Source organism: Labrus bergylta, chromosome 23 (genome assembly GCF_963930695.1).
Source record: "Labrus bergylta chromosome 23, fLabBer1.1, whole genome shotgun sequence".
NCBI lineage: Eukaryota > Metazoa > Chordata > Actinopteri > Labriformes > Labridae > Labrus > Labrus bergylta.
The window spans coordinates 21635240-21652092 of NC_089217.1; the positions used below are offsets into that span (position 1 = coordinate 21635240).

Consider the following 16853-nt stretch of genomic DNA (forward strand, 5'->3'; position numbering starts at 1 on the left):
GCGTGATCTAGAAACACAGTTAAGCAGTGAGTACAGTATGTTATTCTTCTTTTCTCTAGTCCCTCAATTAAACCACTTTTATACACGAGGGGAGGAGTCAGCCAGCCGGCCGTCCAGGCGATGTAAACAAAGTGAAGATAGGACTCTAGCCGGTGTCAGAGCTTGTTGAGTTTATAGTTATAAACAGTGCAAACAATAATGACTGTACATTTATGAACTTTTATTTGACTAAAGTTCACTTCTCTGTTCTGCTCATTGCTGCTGGCAGATTCTTGGCCTGTTTCCTTCTAACTCTTAAAAATGATAATGGAATCCTAGGGAGCAGTTTTTGGAAGCTGATAGCTTAAAAACTTTCCTCATGGTAACATGCTTAAAAGTTGACACCTGTAGCTTAGCGCCACCATGTGGTCAGTTAACTCACTCAGGCCTCAGGAAAATACAATTAGCAAAGCGTATCTACTGTAACCCTTTACCGAAATTATACCAAAATTGGTACATTGATTGTTTAGATACGCCACATCACACATATCCAATTTGGTTAAGATCCGTTAAATGGTGTGCCGGTAGCGACAGCAAACATTTTGCTGTAATCAGTACTGTAGGCCAAACATTTTCTAAATGTTAGATCAAACTTCATCAAATATGTCAACAGTCCCCAGGAAAACAAATAATAAATTAAATACATTTATGATCAATATTTGCACATTTGAAGCGCTGAAAGTTTAACGGCAAAAACCAAGAGTTGTCATCAGGTGATGACCAAACTCGCACATACTGGGTTCAATTTCCGAGAAAACGCAAAAGTTACTCACCGACAATGCAGACCCCTGTTCATGTGTGCTGCGAGCGCTTTGACTTTTCTTTAGAATAGAATAGAATAGAATAGAATAGAATTACTTTATTGATCCCAAACTAGGAAATTGTGGTGTTACAGCAGCAGGTTATCCAAACACACAATATTAGTAAATTTAAACACAATATAATATTAAATACAAAGTAAATAAGCACTAAAAATATCAAAACTAAGAATGAGAATATATACAACCAGGATTCAACTAAATATTAAAAATCAATCGGAGCAATTCTTGAAAGCTAATGCTAAAGTATTCAAACTTGGCCATATGGTTACTTATTATACAATACTCATAAAGTATACTATAGCGCCACCATGTGGTGTAAGTCATTAAGTGTTCAAGGCTCATAACTCACTTGCCATCAGCCGTAGGAAAGTCATATTCACACTGATCATTTGCAGTGTTGCATTCAATTTAGAAGTTCACTACTCTATATTTTCTATATTTATGTTCAAAATTTAAAAAAATAAATAAAAGTGTTCAAAGTTTAAGGTTTTAAAAACTAAATGTTTTAAGTGATGTCATTGCCTCATATTGTGAAATAGTTGGTAGTAGCTTGTCTTCTCTTTAGCTTGGTGGGTAAACCGTTACTCATGTAATCCAAAGCAGGTCGGGCTGATTTACGATGGGAACTTGTTCCAGGGGTGGTTAGAGTACAGTATGTAGTAAGTTGTTTTAAGACAGAGATGTCACGCCATTTAACCCCCAGGGGGCGTTGTGGCAACAATAATACACCTGATGTCTTTTTAAACTTGATAAATATCTCCCCTAAAATCAATTACCTGAAATACTTTTGTGACTGTTTGTGAGACATTTGTGCTTTTTGAGTGAACTTGTATAGTATACTTAAAAAACAGAACATCCCAACAAGGTTACTGACTGATGATTGTCTATGGGTGGTGCTCAAGGGCTTTAAATCAGTTTGCTTCAGCTTGGAGGTGGAAAAGAGAGTGTGGTAGCAATGGCTGCAACAGCCAGGATGGTAGCTTAAGGAGTTGCCAATTCTAGTATTACTTTAAGACCAATGGGTTAAGCTGTCCTGAAGGCACATGGTCAGTGTGTCATCTAATAAACTAACCCAAAAATGTCAGCCAATAAACAAGGAACACAAGAGATGCTAATCCCTGCTGAGAATAGAGAGTCGGGGTGGGAAGCAGCTCCGGGTTTACCCTGCAGATTTAAAGAGTATTAGTACATTTCCACTGTGTATACTGTAGATTAAAAAAAATTCAACCACAGGTATGATATACGGTTTTCCCCTTTAATGCAATCTTCTCCCAAAAACAATCTTTCCAGTCCGGGTTTTCACATTTAAAGTTTCTGTGCATAATATTCATGACAAAAATGGTGACAAATCGTTTGCACTGGATACATCCATGCAACATTAAAATTGTGTTTAGCAAACAATCATGCCGTCTTTAATTCATGTCACAGCGCTCATTTGGTGGATTTCTTTTTTTTGTACCTGAGCACATAGATTTCATTTGATGGTTTGTATCCCTGCGGTCATGATTTCTCTATAAAAGGAGCATTCACAGATCGACAGAGACTCAAACATAGGATCCAGAAAGTGGAAGGAGGAGGTGTTTTATGATACTCAACATTAACCGGTTAAAGTTTCATTGATGTTATTTGGATTTGAGTGGATTTTAAAATCATTGTAACATATAAAGCATAAGGTGATGAAGAATAATTATTATTATCATGATATAATAACTAAAAAGTTTTCACATTTAAAATGACTTTAGTCTAAAATGACAGTTGGTCTAAAAATCTCTATCATGTTAAATTCCCACCTGAACACTCACACGTTTTGAAATTTGGCACATCATTTTCACATTCATTGACCGATAATACACACGTATACACATGGAGGCTTAAGGTGGTGGGAGTCCCTTCTTTGACCCTCAAACAAGGATGATAGTTTGTGATGGCTGAAATGGTGTGCCAGAGTTTATGTATCTGCAGAATGGACTTAGTAGTGAGGCAGTTTACAGAGATCAGAGTTTAAGAGCTACGATTAGCCACGTGTGTAAGAAGGGGAGATGTGTGTTTTTAATCCTACAAAACATCTGTAAGAAACATTAACGTGTGAAAGATTCAAACTAAAGCTTCCACCCCTCTGAGCATTATCATCCTGCTTTGTTTTCCAAAAAACTGCATTTCTTCCTCCTGAAATCTTTCAAAACTCAATTTTGAATACTTGTCCTCAGTCATTAAGACACAATCTTGTGTTTTTCACACACAAAATAGCAAGCTGCTCTCTAGTTTGTGAAAAAAAAAAAAGGTCAAGATATTAAATTTCGTTTTTCAAGCACTCCTGAAATCTTCAAGATTCAATCTGTAAATCCTCATATTGTGCTGGCTCACTTCACATCTCATTCTAAAGGACATTATAAATAGACAAGCACATTCAATTCTAAATGTAACCCTGTCCACTGTATGTTTGGTCACAGACAATCCCAACTCCATACCAGCATCCTAAACCTGTGGCACATAGTCATTGATACAAAGAAACTGTACATACTGTTCTTGGTGGGTTTTCTATACATTGTTTTCCTGCCAGTTATACATCGTTAGAAAATATAGAAAATATTGAGAGAAAATGTACATGTCCATTCAAGATAAAAACACAATGTTGCTCTTCAAAGCGATTTACAAATCTCTGTATTGTTACTTGTCATCATTCAGCGGTCAACACAGGAGTGAGTGTCTCTTTTCAGTGGGAACAGCAAAAGAACAAAATATATATATATATATGATATGTGACATTTGAACTGCAAATTGGATTTGAGCCATTTCTCTTTGGGTTTCCGTCTTCATATTAAATCATAGTGTCTAGTTGGAGACGCATGAGAGATAATACAGGGAGGACCAGAGATGTGGCTGTGGAAGCTAAAGGCCCCATTATGCCCCCAAAACTGTTTGTTTCTGCTTCAACCAGAAACAAAACAGAGCAGTATAAATACTGAGATATGTGACTCCTCAAACTTTGAGGCAGCAGGAAGAGCAGAAATAAGTGGATTAATGAACAATCAGAAACTATGCCGGGCACTTTTTGTAGGCTTTACAACAAAACAAAGGTGGGGGGAGCAGCCTGAGATGAGTCTTCTTGTTTGAGTGGAAATAACTATGATACAGTAGTGGACATTGGGTCGCTTTAATCAAGCAGCACCATGAGATGAAAAAACTGCTTACTATTCATTTTGTAGAACAGTCACTGAAAATACAGGTTGGGGGGGGGGGGGGGGGGGAGTACTGGTGTTGAGATGAACTCAACTGACCTTAGCAGCAGATATAAGAATCACTGTTAAATTCTTTCACTTCGACAGCCTGGGAAACAACCAGCACTGAAGAAAAAAGGTGCCACCGCCATGAGGCTCCAAATGGACAACAGACCGGTTTGTCTGAATCGGTCAAGGTTAGTGGACTCGTAAGGTTAGACTATAAACACAGTGATGTCGTGTCGAAGGATAACAAACACAGTGTCTCAACTTGGATCCAGTTTTAAGTTGACTGAGGTATCAACTCACTCACAACCTGTGAGATATCTTAGAGTCTATGACCTTCGAGCCTGCAGTTTAGACTTTAAATCCATTACTGTGATGGTATTTTGCTAAATTTATTTAAAAAGAAAAGAAGGTTTCAATTTGTTGTGGCCATGTTGGCGCCCCCTGTGGACAAAGCTGTACATTTTATCCCAATGCTAATTTGTGTCCTGTAAATGTGTAAGTAATGCGTCTATAAAAAGATTCACCCTGCTTTATTCAAACTGTCAAATGTTTCACTTTGCCGTGGAATATTAACAAAACAAAAAAGGCGGTTTCTGCAGCGTGCACTTTGTCCAATCAATCGTCATCCAAATGCCCTGGTTTGCTTTTGTAGTCTTTGAGGGGGCTTCAATTTTATTGACACTCTCTTTCATAACCAGCACTCCTCACAGCAGCTGCATTTTTTTTTGTTGATTAGCAATAATAAGTGAGGGTGCACATTCAAATTGAATTGTCCTTTTTTTAAACTTGCCCTGCATTATATTATATGAAATCTGCTGTTATCATCATGGGATAGAGACAATGGTATTATAAAGTCTGGAAACATTCCCCATGTGGATGTGCTTTGGTGTCAATTACTCTTTTATTGACTGGAAAGCATATCCATTGTGTTAAAAAATTAAATAAAAAAATGACCGTCAGTGAAATAAAAAAGCTGAAATATAACATTCATACAGACTTATTGTAAGGCATTCTTTCATGGAGTAATTCACCAGCAGATGTGGCTGAAGCATCGTCTTCTCAAGCTTCAGGCTCATCGCTCTGCTGTATGCCAGCAAAAGAAAACTAAACGTCTTTTTTGAGATATGTATTATTTCCACAGCTTTTCCTGTCAGAGATTTCTTCAGCTCCATCGCATCAGTCTGAACAGTTCTGGCGACAGCTTTGGTCTGTCCTGCAGCTAAAAGAAGAAATGATAGAACCAGGAGAGTTGTAACTCAAAGTCATTAGATTCATGCAGACTGTACAGACTTTCAGTGAGCTGTCCGAGGGGGACGGGACTCAAGGTTTTTAGGTGCAGTCCTATCTGCAGGATGTGCCCAACACGCTGCCTGTGGAGGCGGTGGTAGCTGTAGCGCTATAATGAGGGTAGTTGTCATTGGGTGGGGGGCTCGGGAGAATAGAGTTTCCGTTGGTTGGGGAGCAGCTAAGCTGGAGCCTCCGGAGGTACTCTGCGTGGACGGGTTTGTGGCTCTGCAGCACTTTGATGGCCTCATCCACTGTGAACCACTCCCGCTTACGGCCTGCAGGGGGAGACAGAGCAGCATGCATGAATGAAGAGGGACCTTTTCTTTATTTATTTTCCTTAAATCCTAAACTATAATGTGGTATAATAGTTAAAAACAATCCAAACATGGTGTGTCTTGTGTTAATCTAAAAAACATTGAAAATAGACATAAAACACAACATATTGTCCCTCCTTTATACCTCATGGCTTTTTTTCTACAGCTTTATAAACAAACAGGTCATAAGATTTCATTGCTGCAATTCTTTTTATTTATTTTTGATCAAAGGAAGACATATTTATTTTTTCTGACTGAAATCAGGAAGTACAATGTGATGGAGCACTTTAGTACTATGTGGTAACAGCAAGGTACCACAACAGGCAATGTGCATTTCAATTCTGTCCTGCGTACATTTCTCGTCTGGCTAACGAGGTTACAAAGACAGAAATACATTCTTATGCACATGAAACAGGACATGCATAACTACCTGTATGTGTGCATGAATTAAAAAAAAAAAGTTATTTCAGATTTGAAGTGTGAATGTCGAGTGCTACATCAGGTAGAAGAGGCTCTCCACAGAGAACATAAAAGGAAGGCAGAATATTGGTGTGCAGCCTTCTGACACCTGTAATATACACCAGCTAAGAACCACTGCTGCTAACAACAGATGCTAAGAACCACTGCTGCTAACAACAGAGGCTAACAGATTTATGGTTACCTGTTGTCACTGCAGAGCTCAATGCCCAAATAGTCTCCCTGCAGTACATTAGCCTTCATATATATATCAAAAGATACGGCGTGTTGAGAAACGTGAGCTACCTATAGCATCTGCAAACATTGATGAGAAGGTGAGGGGGGGATATTACCTATGTTGACCGAGTCTTCCCAGGCCTCCAGTGTTTCTGTGACGGTCAACACGTACACGTATGTCCGGTGCTTCCGATCCTGGTTTTGCTTCAAGGAGCAGAAAGGAAAGAACACTCAATATCAAATAACACAAAACAACAAATGTGACACAAAAGAAATCATTTGCTAATCTTTTGTCTAAGTGTTCTGTGTATATGGATAGGTTTAGTTGACAGCCATTAAAAGCTTACCTCAAATACACCGAGTAGACGTCCTAGCTTGCCCTTTACACCGGCCTGGGAAAAAATAAGGAGGAAATCAGGAGTGTGTCATGACATGCAGAAAAGGAGCCACATGTAGCCTTCTCACGGGGCGCAACCTAACCGCAAGGCCATCAGCGCCCCGTTTTTAATATTTTCAAGAATATCAGGGCCGCACTCCACGCACTAAGCAATACATTAATCTGGCAGGCTTGGTTTTGATATTAAAAAAACATGTTCAGACAGAAGTTGAGTTGATTTTTTCTCTGTGTAGCTTTGTGGCTTGTTCAGTTTCTCTTAACTGTTTAATGGTTTCTGGATAAGATTATGGATGGTATAAGGTCTTCAGGGAAGGACATCATTGTAGCTGGCCCTACTGTGATTCTTTTAATAGCTTTTCTTAGTAAGGGGCAAAGAAAAAAAACCTGGTATGAATCCTGAGAGCGTTTTATAAAAGAAATGTCAGATTGTCTCGTTCATAACACTTAAAAGTTGCTTTATGAATTCAGATGCACTTTACATGAATCAAATTACTTGTAAATACATATGACATGTGTGCTTTCCCCTTCTCTAGTGCCTCTGCTCAGCATACTTCACAAGTGTCACTCTGTCCCGCTGATGTGTCCAGCAGGACGGACTGCACAATGCGAGAATGCAAAGGAATCCAGCCAGCCGCCAAGTTTAGACCTCTGACGTGGCTCTGAGTGGGACCTCTGGGATACCAGCGGACACCTCAGACACCCAGCTACCGATACCATGGCCCTGAAGGAATCTCGCCCAGAGCATGCCGACAACTGTTTGGACCCAAGAACTCCACTTCTAGTTATTCCACCTCTTTTTTTACAGGAAATTAATAATGATGTGAGAGTTGTTTAGCCTTGATGATGCACCCACATGAACTGGTGACATTTTACAGGATTTCTAAGAATAAGTATAATGACTGGAACGACCTACTCTTATCCAAGCAGATGTATGTCATCATGACTGACCTTTGAGCAAACACCGACCCAGAACATTTATATCACAGGAGTATTTTTTAAACTTATTATTCATTCACTAATTTACTTACATTATCGATATTTGTATAAGCAAATGTGAAATAGCCAATTTATGGGAGTGTTCTTTTAAGCAATTGTATCACAAGTTTGAAACTCAAGTTTGAGAATGCAATGTATGGAGAATATATTTAACAGTGAATGTGTTTTTCACTCGAGTTCAAATTGTTACTATGATCATTTTGACTTTGAATATAGACAGCCGTGTGAATATGTTATTTCAGGTCTTCAGTACATAGTGAGCATCTGAATGTGTTACAAGTTTGTTCTAATCCACATTTTAAATATATTACTTCATGTTAGTGTCTGAAAGTCTTATTTTAAGGTACTGTATATTTTGGTGCTTCTTATGAGAGAGAAAAAGAGAGAGAGAGTAGGGAATGACATGCAGGAAAGGAGCCACAGGTCGGATTCAATCCCGGCCCAGCCCGTCCACTTGGAGGACAATAGCCTCCATACATGGGGCACGCGCACTAACCACTAGGCCACCATCGTCCCTGTGAAAACCTTTCTGGTATTGGGATTGAATTGCGTGTGATTATGTTCAGATAATTGTAAAAAAAAAATAATAATAATTGCACACAAAAGTCTGCAAACCAATCAGAGTGACAAAGCAGTCTACACCATGCATTAAAACTCACATGTGACTTTTGCAGGCCGTGAGTGTTGAATGTGGACTGCAGTTGAAAAGCCAAATGGAGTTCATTTCTGCAAGGCCCCAGTATGCCCGTACACAGCCATCATTTAAAAAACAAGCTGTGCATCCGAGCTAACGTTGCTTGCTTACGCTAACTGCTGCAATATGGATAGAACATGTAACTTACCACTCAGTGGCAAAGTGAAACTAATATTTTCAAGTGTCCTCTGATTCTGTCTCAGGTGATATACTGTTCAGATCTGCACAACACAGACTGTCAGATGTGCTGTGTGCAGAGCCAGGGAGGTGTCAATCAAAATGTGATTGGTCTAAACATGAAAATGACTTTTTTTACAACGTCTTTGAATAGTATTCAATATTTGTTGCAAAATGTATGCAACTTAGATATCAATCCATCCAGTATCTATACCACATGTCCCGTTTGGGGTTTCAGGGCGGGGGCTGAGGCCAATCCAAGCCACCATTGGGCGAGAGGCCGGGTACACCCTGGATTAGTTGCCAGTCAATCACAAGACAACATGGATATTATATAAGCATTCTTATGATAAAATGTCAGATGCTTTCTTTGTATAATACCCTAGAGAGGTTGTATTTAGGACTTTTTTTTAAAATCAAGCTGAATGAATCGCTGCAAATATGCTATGTTCAAGCATTCATATCTCATGCAGCTTGCCTTGGAGTTGAGATTAGGTTCATGTGATATTAATAAAAACAAGATGAGTTCTTTGGTTTACTCACCTCCTCAAACACCTCTCGCACTGCGGCTCCACACGGCTCCTCTTCTGGCTCCATCCCTCCTCCAGGAACGATCCACTGGTCTGGGTGCCTGCTGCTGCTAACCAGCAACACCTGGAAATTAAAATGCAAGGTTTAAAGCATGTCCATTTCTTACAGACACCTCTGACACAGTAGTTTCAGAGGTTCATTTAATGGAAGATACACTGTTAGCTTCACTTGTTGCCTCTTTTCAGTGACCTTGACTTTAACTGTCAGACTGAAACGGAGGACTCAACATGAGACTCAGCTCTTGACCCTTTTGACTCGGGTCTCAGGGACATGATATGATTGATGATGCTGCTGCTATTTATTCTGCGTTGTTGCTAACAGATTTTAAATCCAACACAGCCCTGAAGGCTCAAAGTATTTTAATCTGATATATTTGCTACAAATAGAATGATCCATATTTGTAAAAAAAAAAAAAAAAAAAAAAAAAAAGCGTAATAAGTAAAACTGGGCAACAGCGTCCAGTCGTATTTTCTTTTTTTTTTTTTTTTTTAAACGGAGGAAAATTCTCCTCTTTTTTTTTTTGAATGAGTTGTGTTTTGCAGGGTCATCAGGTATTTATCAACTTTCCAAAAATAACTTTTGGGGGGATTCTTCAGCATTGTGATGAAGCTTAATCAAAGGCGGAGTTAAAACAACCTGAACCCAGCAAACAATGAACGTTAACCAAGCATGAGCCACTGGACTCTTGTCAGCGCTCCCTGAGCGGCCTGTGTTGCTTGAATGACACTACAGTTGCAGTGAAGTCTGATACGCGTGGATCGGATGTGCCTGTGTCCGCAGTATCTATATAGCAACCACAACAGACATATGCACACCTGCTGTGAGCATTAACACATACAGAAACCTAATGATGATCAAGTGTTGTGATGGACCATTCTTGTTTAACAGTTCAACATATGGTGACATCACTGCTGTCAACCATCTGATCTCCATGTCCACTAATCTGCCAGAGGAGTCAGTCTGTCACTTAATCCTAACTCGCCTTTCGTACATCTTCCCTTACGCTCTCTAATGGGATTATGGCTGATTGGACCAGAGGCCTTCTCGAGGATCTGCTGAGGGCCAAGGCCCAGGGAAGACCTGATTGGTCGGCACATGCTGAGGGCATTGTCTTTCTCACGTGTCACATTCACTCAGCTGAGCCACCTGTCGCAGGAAATTACGCTTTCTCAGTGGATTGCAAAATGTAAAAAAATAAAATAAAATAAAAAAGTGCAAAGTTGAAGCTCGTAACCTGCTTGAGTGAGCTCTTTGATGAAAAGGTTGACCTTTGTCAATGAAGTGATCTTAAGCAAACTCAGTGTGAACCCTTGATCTGAGAAAGAGGTCGTTCACCTTTGGATGCTTCAGTATGTTAGATGTTTTACAGGATATTTGTCTGACAGCTTAAGTTTAATTATTCAACTTCTTCATTTGACTGTTATCTGCATTAAGTCACTTCACATGTACTTCCATGCAGGCTTTTTCAGTGGCAGACAAAATTAAAGATCTCATTTATTTCTTTGAGGTTTTTTTGATGCGTTAGATGTTTTAGAGAACTGCAGTCAGACCATCACTGTCTGAACGTGTGTGCCTTTGTGTTAAGCTGCAGCCAGTGAGGCTTAAAAGGAGATCACTGGTGTCAATGTGTCCTAAGCCGACAGCGTGAGATGTATACAAAACAAAAGCCACAGAGCTTCCGGGACAGTGAGGACATAGCAGATTTTTGCTCTGGTTGTTCCATTTTTATCTTTCGGTTGCTGTGCTATAGAGGAACGCCTCAGAATACACAGGCTGCATTTAGGTTTGCTTCAATGGATTCAGGAATGTAGAGCACTGAATCCACATATTACAAACTGTATGTAATTAAGAATTTGTTGCTTCACATGTGCTTATGAGAGGGATACAGCGACATGTTCAGAAGAGGGAGTGGCAGGGGTTTGGTGTTTGGTAAAATTACATTCTTACAGGAAAGACATGTTTGTCATCAAACAAACTCAAACCTGGAAACTTCCTTTCATCTCACTTTCCACAAAATCAATTAAAAAAGTTTTGGAAATTTAGCAAATGACCAAAAAATTTAAGTATTTTAAGTTTGTGTGGTGATGACTGAAAACATATCTAAACTCTTTTAACTTTGTCTGATGAACCGTTTGACACAACGTCAAGTTACAAATGTTTGATGTTGAAATTCATTTAAAGGTGCACCCATGTAGTTTTTCCTTTGAATAAAGTTTGTGTTTTTAGTTCAGAAATATAGCACATCATAGTTTTACTTCTCCAACTTTCAAATGTCACTACCAAATCTACAGAGTGCGACTTTAAATTGGATATTATTTAACACTATTTACCATAAGTTCATTAAAGTTAGCATTAAGCTAAATAGCAAAAAAAAATGTTCATTAGCTTAAGCTAACTATTAGTTCTTAACACTTTGCTATTAGCTTATTATGAAGCTTGTATCCATATCTCCAGTAAACTGTCAACAACTATCAAGTGCTGGTCCATTATTTCAGCCTAAAGCAACTATCACTTACTCTTTTAGCTAACTCTAAAACCTTATCAATGACCTCGCTCTTGCTGTATATCAATACTTTACACATGCGCCTTGGTAAGCCTTTAGCTTACTATAACAGATTAAACCATTTCCTTTTACTATTAATATTACTTTATTTATTCATTTATGATCAATCATATTAATACTTTCAGCTGTGCACACTTATGTAATTATTACTTTTAGTCTGACTCAATCCGTGCATAAATTATTTTTGCATATCATTGCGTAGGTAGTGACATTCAAGACCAACACATCATTTAAAAACAAATCCTTAATCTTCCTGAGCTTTCCCTTCAACTTTGGACAATCAGAAAAAGCAGCTTTGCCGAGAAGCAAAATAACTAGCACCAGTGTGACAGAAAGGTCAAGGGTCAGCTGACAGGTGAACTCTAAGCACAGAAAACCCACTTATATTGGGAACAGGCAGGCTGGAGGAGATTCCCCTCCCACAGTGAAACAAGTTTTTCCCAGTGACATTTTACTGTTTTGCAACTCACACCACTTGGGGGGGGGGGGCTAGTGTGAAAAGGGAGTTGAGTAAATTCTTGAGCAAACTAAACATGTAGACCTTCATCTGTCAGACCTGTGTGGTGTCATCTCTTTTTCTAAATAAGCAGAGATGTGTGTGTGTGTGTATATATATATATATATATATATATATATTTTTTTTTTTTTTTTTTTTTTTTTATAACCAGCTAGTTTTTTACATTCTTAACTCATTTTCTCAACCTAAGCTGTCAAAAGTGGCACTGGTGGTAAAACACAGGCTCTGACAGAGAATTCTCTGGCATGGTCTCAAACAGGGACAGCAGGCAGGGATATTCTGGAGGACATTAATACCTCCTCCTCCTCCTCCCAAAGGAGGAACGTCTGTAGCTGTCAAATAAAGAAGGCCCCAAATGCCATGGGGGTGATGGGGTGGAATCAATAGTGCTAAGACAGTAATACAGTGTCTGCATTACTCAAGTATCAACAAATGAGAGAGGAGTGGTAAAGAGTGAACACAGAGCCAAAGAGAGAGTCCAAACTCCCACATTTCTGACTTTATCATAAAAGTCCACTTTTATCCACTAAACTGATAACCGCCTCCTCCCATTTCCAGTACATCATTATTTACAACCTGCTGCAGTGCCTTCAATATGTAGCCTCTGGGTTACACTCTGATAAACATGGAGCGCACTGCAAGTCAGCCAGAGAAATTCCAGCTCATGAACTTGTGGTATTAAATTAACCCTACACCACAAAACACGGTAATAATGATATACAGTTTGGTTTTGGTTTTTGCCCCTAATTAAAAAACACACAAATCAATGGCTGGGCAATGAATCAAGTTTCAATTTCAATTATAATTTTGTCTTCCCACGATCATGAAAACAAGATAATCGAGATCAAACGATGACAGTGCTTGCTGCCATGTTGCGCTCGTTTAAGGTTTTTGTGATGTGTAGTATATGTTTCTAAGTGTTTGTGGTATATTTTGGCCACCAGAGGGCCTCACTACTACCTCAAAACATAGTTCATACATACATACATACATACATACATACATACATATATATATATATATATATATATATATATATAAAATTGTAATATTTTTTACATGTTTTACTTATTTACTTTCATGTGTTGCATGTTTTTTTTAAGTTTTCAGAATGTTAAAATGTGTGAAATAAGAATAACTACAACTCCTCACAGCACCATGTAAAATATTTTAAGAGGTTCTCTTGGCAGGTGAGCACCAAGCAAAGAAAATATGCTGTCTACTGCTGTGAACTACTCATCTACCCCTGAGCCTCTGTCAGGTTCCTATTTTCCCCTGTTGGGAGTTTAAAATGCTGTCATAGTGTACACCCAGAGCTCAGCTTTCTCCTCTCCAATCCAAAACAAAACAGTCCAGCAGTGTGTATGGCTTTCATTTCACCACAGCCAGGTGTCCTGTGTCTAGGAACTGATTGTCTGTGCGTAGGCATGTGTTTAAGGAAAGTATTGATTACACAATGGCCCATAGTTCAAGTGTCTTTAGACAGAAAATTGCCATTGTAAGCACCAAATATTGAAATCAGAGCCCCAGATTTGCTCCTACTTGAAGCACATTCATCTTGCATGAGCAGACATGTCAGTCAAAGCCTGAAAATCCTGAGGTTAGTGGTCACACCTTCACGCGTTTGTTGTGACAATATCTGTCCTTTACTGTGACTACAAGTAATAAGCAACAAAACACAGTGTACCTTTTAATGGTTACACTTAAAACTCACAAGGATGACATAACATTTATGCATTTATAATTGAGTGGATATTGTGTTGTGTTTCTGTTTAAAGCTTTGTATCTGTGTGTTGTACAGCCAAACACTGGAGAGCTTGGCAGAGCTCTCTGTCAGTCTAGAGACACCAGACTGGGCTTCTTTTACACTATATTGTGTAACAGTTTGTTTATCCCAAGCTCAAAAAGGAGGCTAAATTTAGACTTGTAAGAATATGACAAAATAGTAGAGACATGGGTCCTGATGTTTGGGCATAAATATTGCTTTCCAGTAATATGGAATCATGCCTATTATTAACCCTGCATGGAACCCAGTAAGTTGTGGGACATAAATATTATGTAAGGATAACATGTGTTACACAAAAAACAGCTGAAAGTCCTTAAAATATAACCCTAGGCTGTGACTACCTTTGAAACAACATATTAAATTACCAATTTTGCCAAGCGTTGATTTTCTGGAAAAAAAATTAAAGACAGTTTTGCTCAATCCAAAACTACATTACTATAGTCTGTTTAAAACTGTCTAACCAAAAGATAGTGCTATTTATGAAGCTGGTCACTTTTGTATACATTTGTAGGCCTTCGTAGACTCTGTTTGTCTGTGTGTGTGTGTGTGTGTGTGTGTGTGTGTGTGTGTGTGTGTGTGTGTGTGTGTGTGTGTGTGTGTGTGTGTGTGTGTGTGTGTGTGTGTGTGTGCGCCCACATGTAAGAGTATTTGACCAGGTTGGATACTTTTTTTTCTGTTTATTTTGGTTCGCTCATTTTCTGTTTTTAAGGACTACTGTTCGATTCTTCTTTGTGTGATTTGAGCAAGTTTTGTTGAGTTCACTGAGTTAGGCTACAACGTAAAAAAAAATGTTAACATAATTCTAACATTGTTGTTGTTATGTATTTAATATATATGGGCTAGGAATGCCACTGAATTTACAGTAATCCCTTTCCAAGTTATTCTACTGTGTTGTATACAACTGAAAAAAGAGCACACCATATCAATGATTTACTTGGTAGAGGTCCCTTTAAATCCTCATCCACTTAATAGCTACGCAGCTGCCCGCTCACTGCTGGCGGGATGCAGCATGATAATGAATGACCATTGCGTGGTGATACGCTTTGCCTGTTTCGTATTAAATGTGGTGACGCGACATTTGATAGACACATTCAATAAAAGTAACATAGACTAGCTGCTATATTCGTATCTCCTCACTCGACAGAAGCCGACATGTTACACCCGCTATTAAAAGAAACGTGCCACAGAGAACCTCGCCCCCTCTTGTTATGTACTCCAAGCTAGCAAAAAGCTAACAGGAAAAGCAGTTTTCGTCTTCAAAATAAGACCTTTAGTTTAATTTAACAACCAATTCGAATGGGTGTCTTTGTTGGGCCAGTTTTATTTTGAAACTCATAACGGTAATGGCCAGTTGTCAATAGAAGTTACCTTGACAACAAGGCTTTTCTCTTCTGTATCTACGTGCTTCTCAAACTAGCCTAAACTGGATTGCCCAAGGCTCATCAACAGCGGCAATATCACGGAATCACAAACCAAAACATTGTAATTATGACAAAGAGATATCAGTGTAAATATCGTTTTACTGACAAGGTTGAGTCATAAATCAAACCTCATTTGCACGAACAAAGCACATTGTCATTTTTACCCATATTAATCCATCTGTTGTATGAATGACTGGGGGATGACAAGCCTAGGCCACAAAGTCAAACTCAACTCAGATGTATAGTGTATGTGGTTCACTAAAAGATAACGTAAGACTGCGGAATCTCTTACCTCTTCCTCACGTTCATTCTTAAAGCACAGACATGCTGCTCGTTTCTTGAAGCCCTCGCCATCGTATGTCCTGGTCTGGTTTGGCTTGAGCTTCATTATTAAATTGTCCTGCTCCTGGAGATAAAACCGGCAAAAAAAGAGAGAAAAAAATAAGTCCAACGAGCTAACAGCAGAGCCGCCGCATCGCTGTTGCTCTCTGCATCCGTCAGTAATAATAATATAAGGAGGATGGGTTGGAAGGATTCCAAGGTACCCGTCAGACAATCTTGACTGATGTTTCCCCCCAAAAAAATCAGTGCGCCTGGATAAAAATCAAGTAGAAGTAAAGCTCCAGCTGTAGCTGTGATTTGCACTCGGCGTTGTGTGTGCAGTCCCACAGACAGAGAGCTTATGTAGACTCCAGCCTACACAGCACATCCCTCCTCTGAATCCATTTGCGCATGGCCGCTGATTCAGTACAATGAACAGGCAGACTGGAGTTTTAGATATACAGCTCACTCCTCTGAGGCAGGGCTGAGCTCATTGGTTGGGTTAATCTCAGTGGGCGGGCCTACACTCGTGGTGAAAACAGGTACAATAAACAAATGCGTAATTTGGGTTGATGTGTACCAGATTATAGTGCTGCAGAACACGGGACTACTTGGCAAACTGACCTCCCGTGTTTCAGATTGCAGTCATGGATGAGGATGTCTATTTGAGGCTGAAATGCTCAACTCTTCTGGCCTGTTTTGTGCTCGGAGCAATTTGTTCATGATGCCATTTGCTGTAGAAATACTGAGGCCAGGAGTAAAAAAAAAAATCAGAAAAATATCAACATTTAAATATAAAGACATCTTAGGTCCAATTTGCTCAGTTTACAACTCATTTCTATTTAGTTTACTTTACTATACATTCTCAACACTGTAAAGGATTAAACTAAACTTAATGAGCCAATCCAAAGACACATTTGTGAATTAAAAAGCCAGCCCCCTTTAAAACAGTTTTTGATAAGTCGTATAACATAAAAAGTTTCATATAAAAGCAAAAAACATTTGAAGT

The 16853-nt window shown here is 39.0% G+C and overlaps 1 protein-coding gene across 1 annotated transcript; it reads right to left on the minus strand.

The window, feature by feature from the left end:
- Positions 1 to 2101: 2101 nt before the first annotated feature.
- Positions 2102 to 16282, minus strand: nudt4b (nudix (nucleoside diphosphate linked moiety X)-type motif 4b). Its single transcript, XM_020638793.3, has 6 exons — positions 16069 to 16282; positions 15816 to 15929; positions 9189 to 9299; positions 6729 to 6773; positions 6498 to 6585; positions 2102 to 5649 (listed from the first exon to the last, which is right to left on the minus strand). Exons 2-6 carry the CDS (start codon positions 15909 to 15911, stop codon positions 5429 to 5431), a joined length of 561 nt encoding a protein of 186 aa, XP_020494449.1. The 5' UTR covers positions 15912 to 15929; positions 16069 to 16282; the 3' UTR covers positions 2102 to 5428.
- Positions 16283 to 16853: the final 571 nt, after the last annotated feature.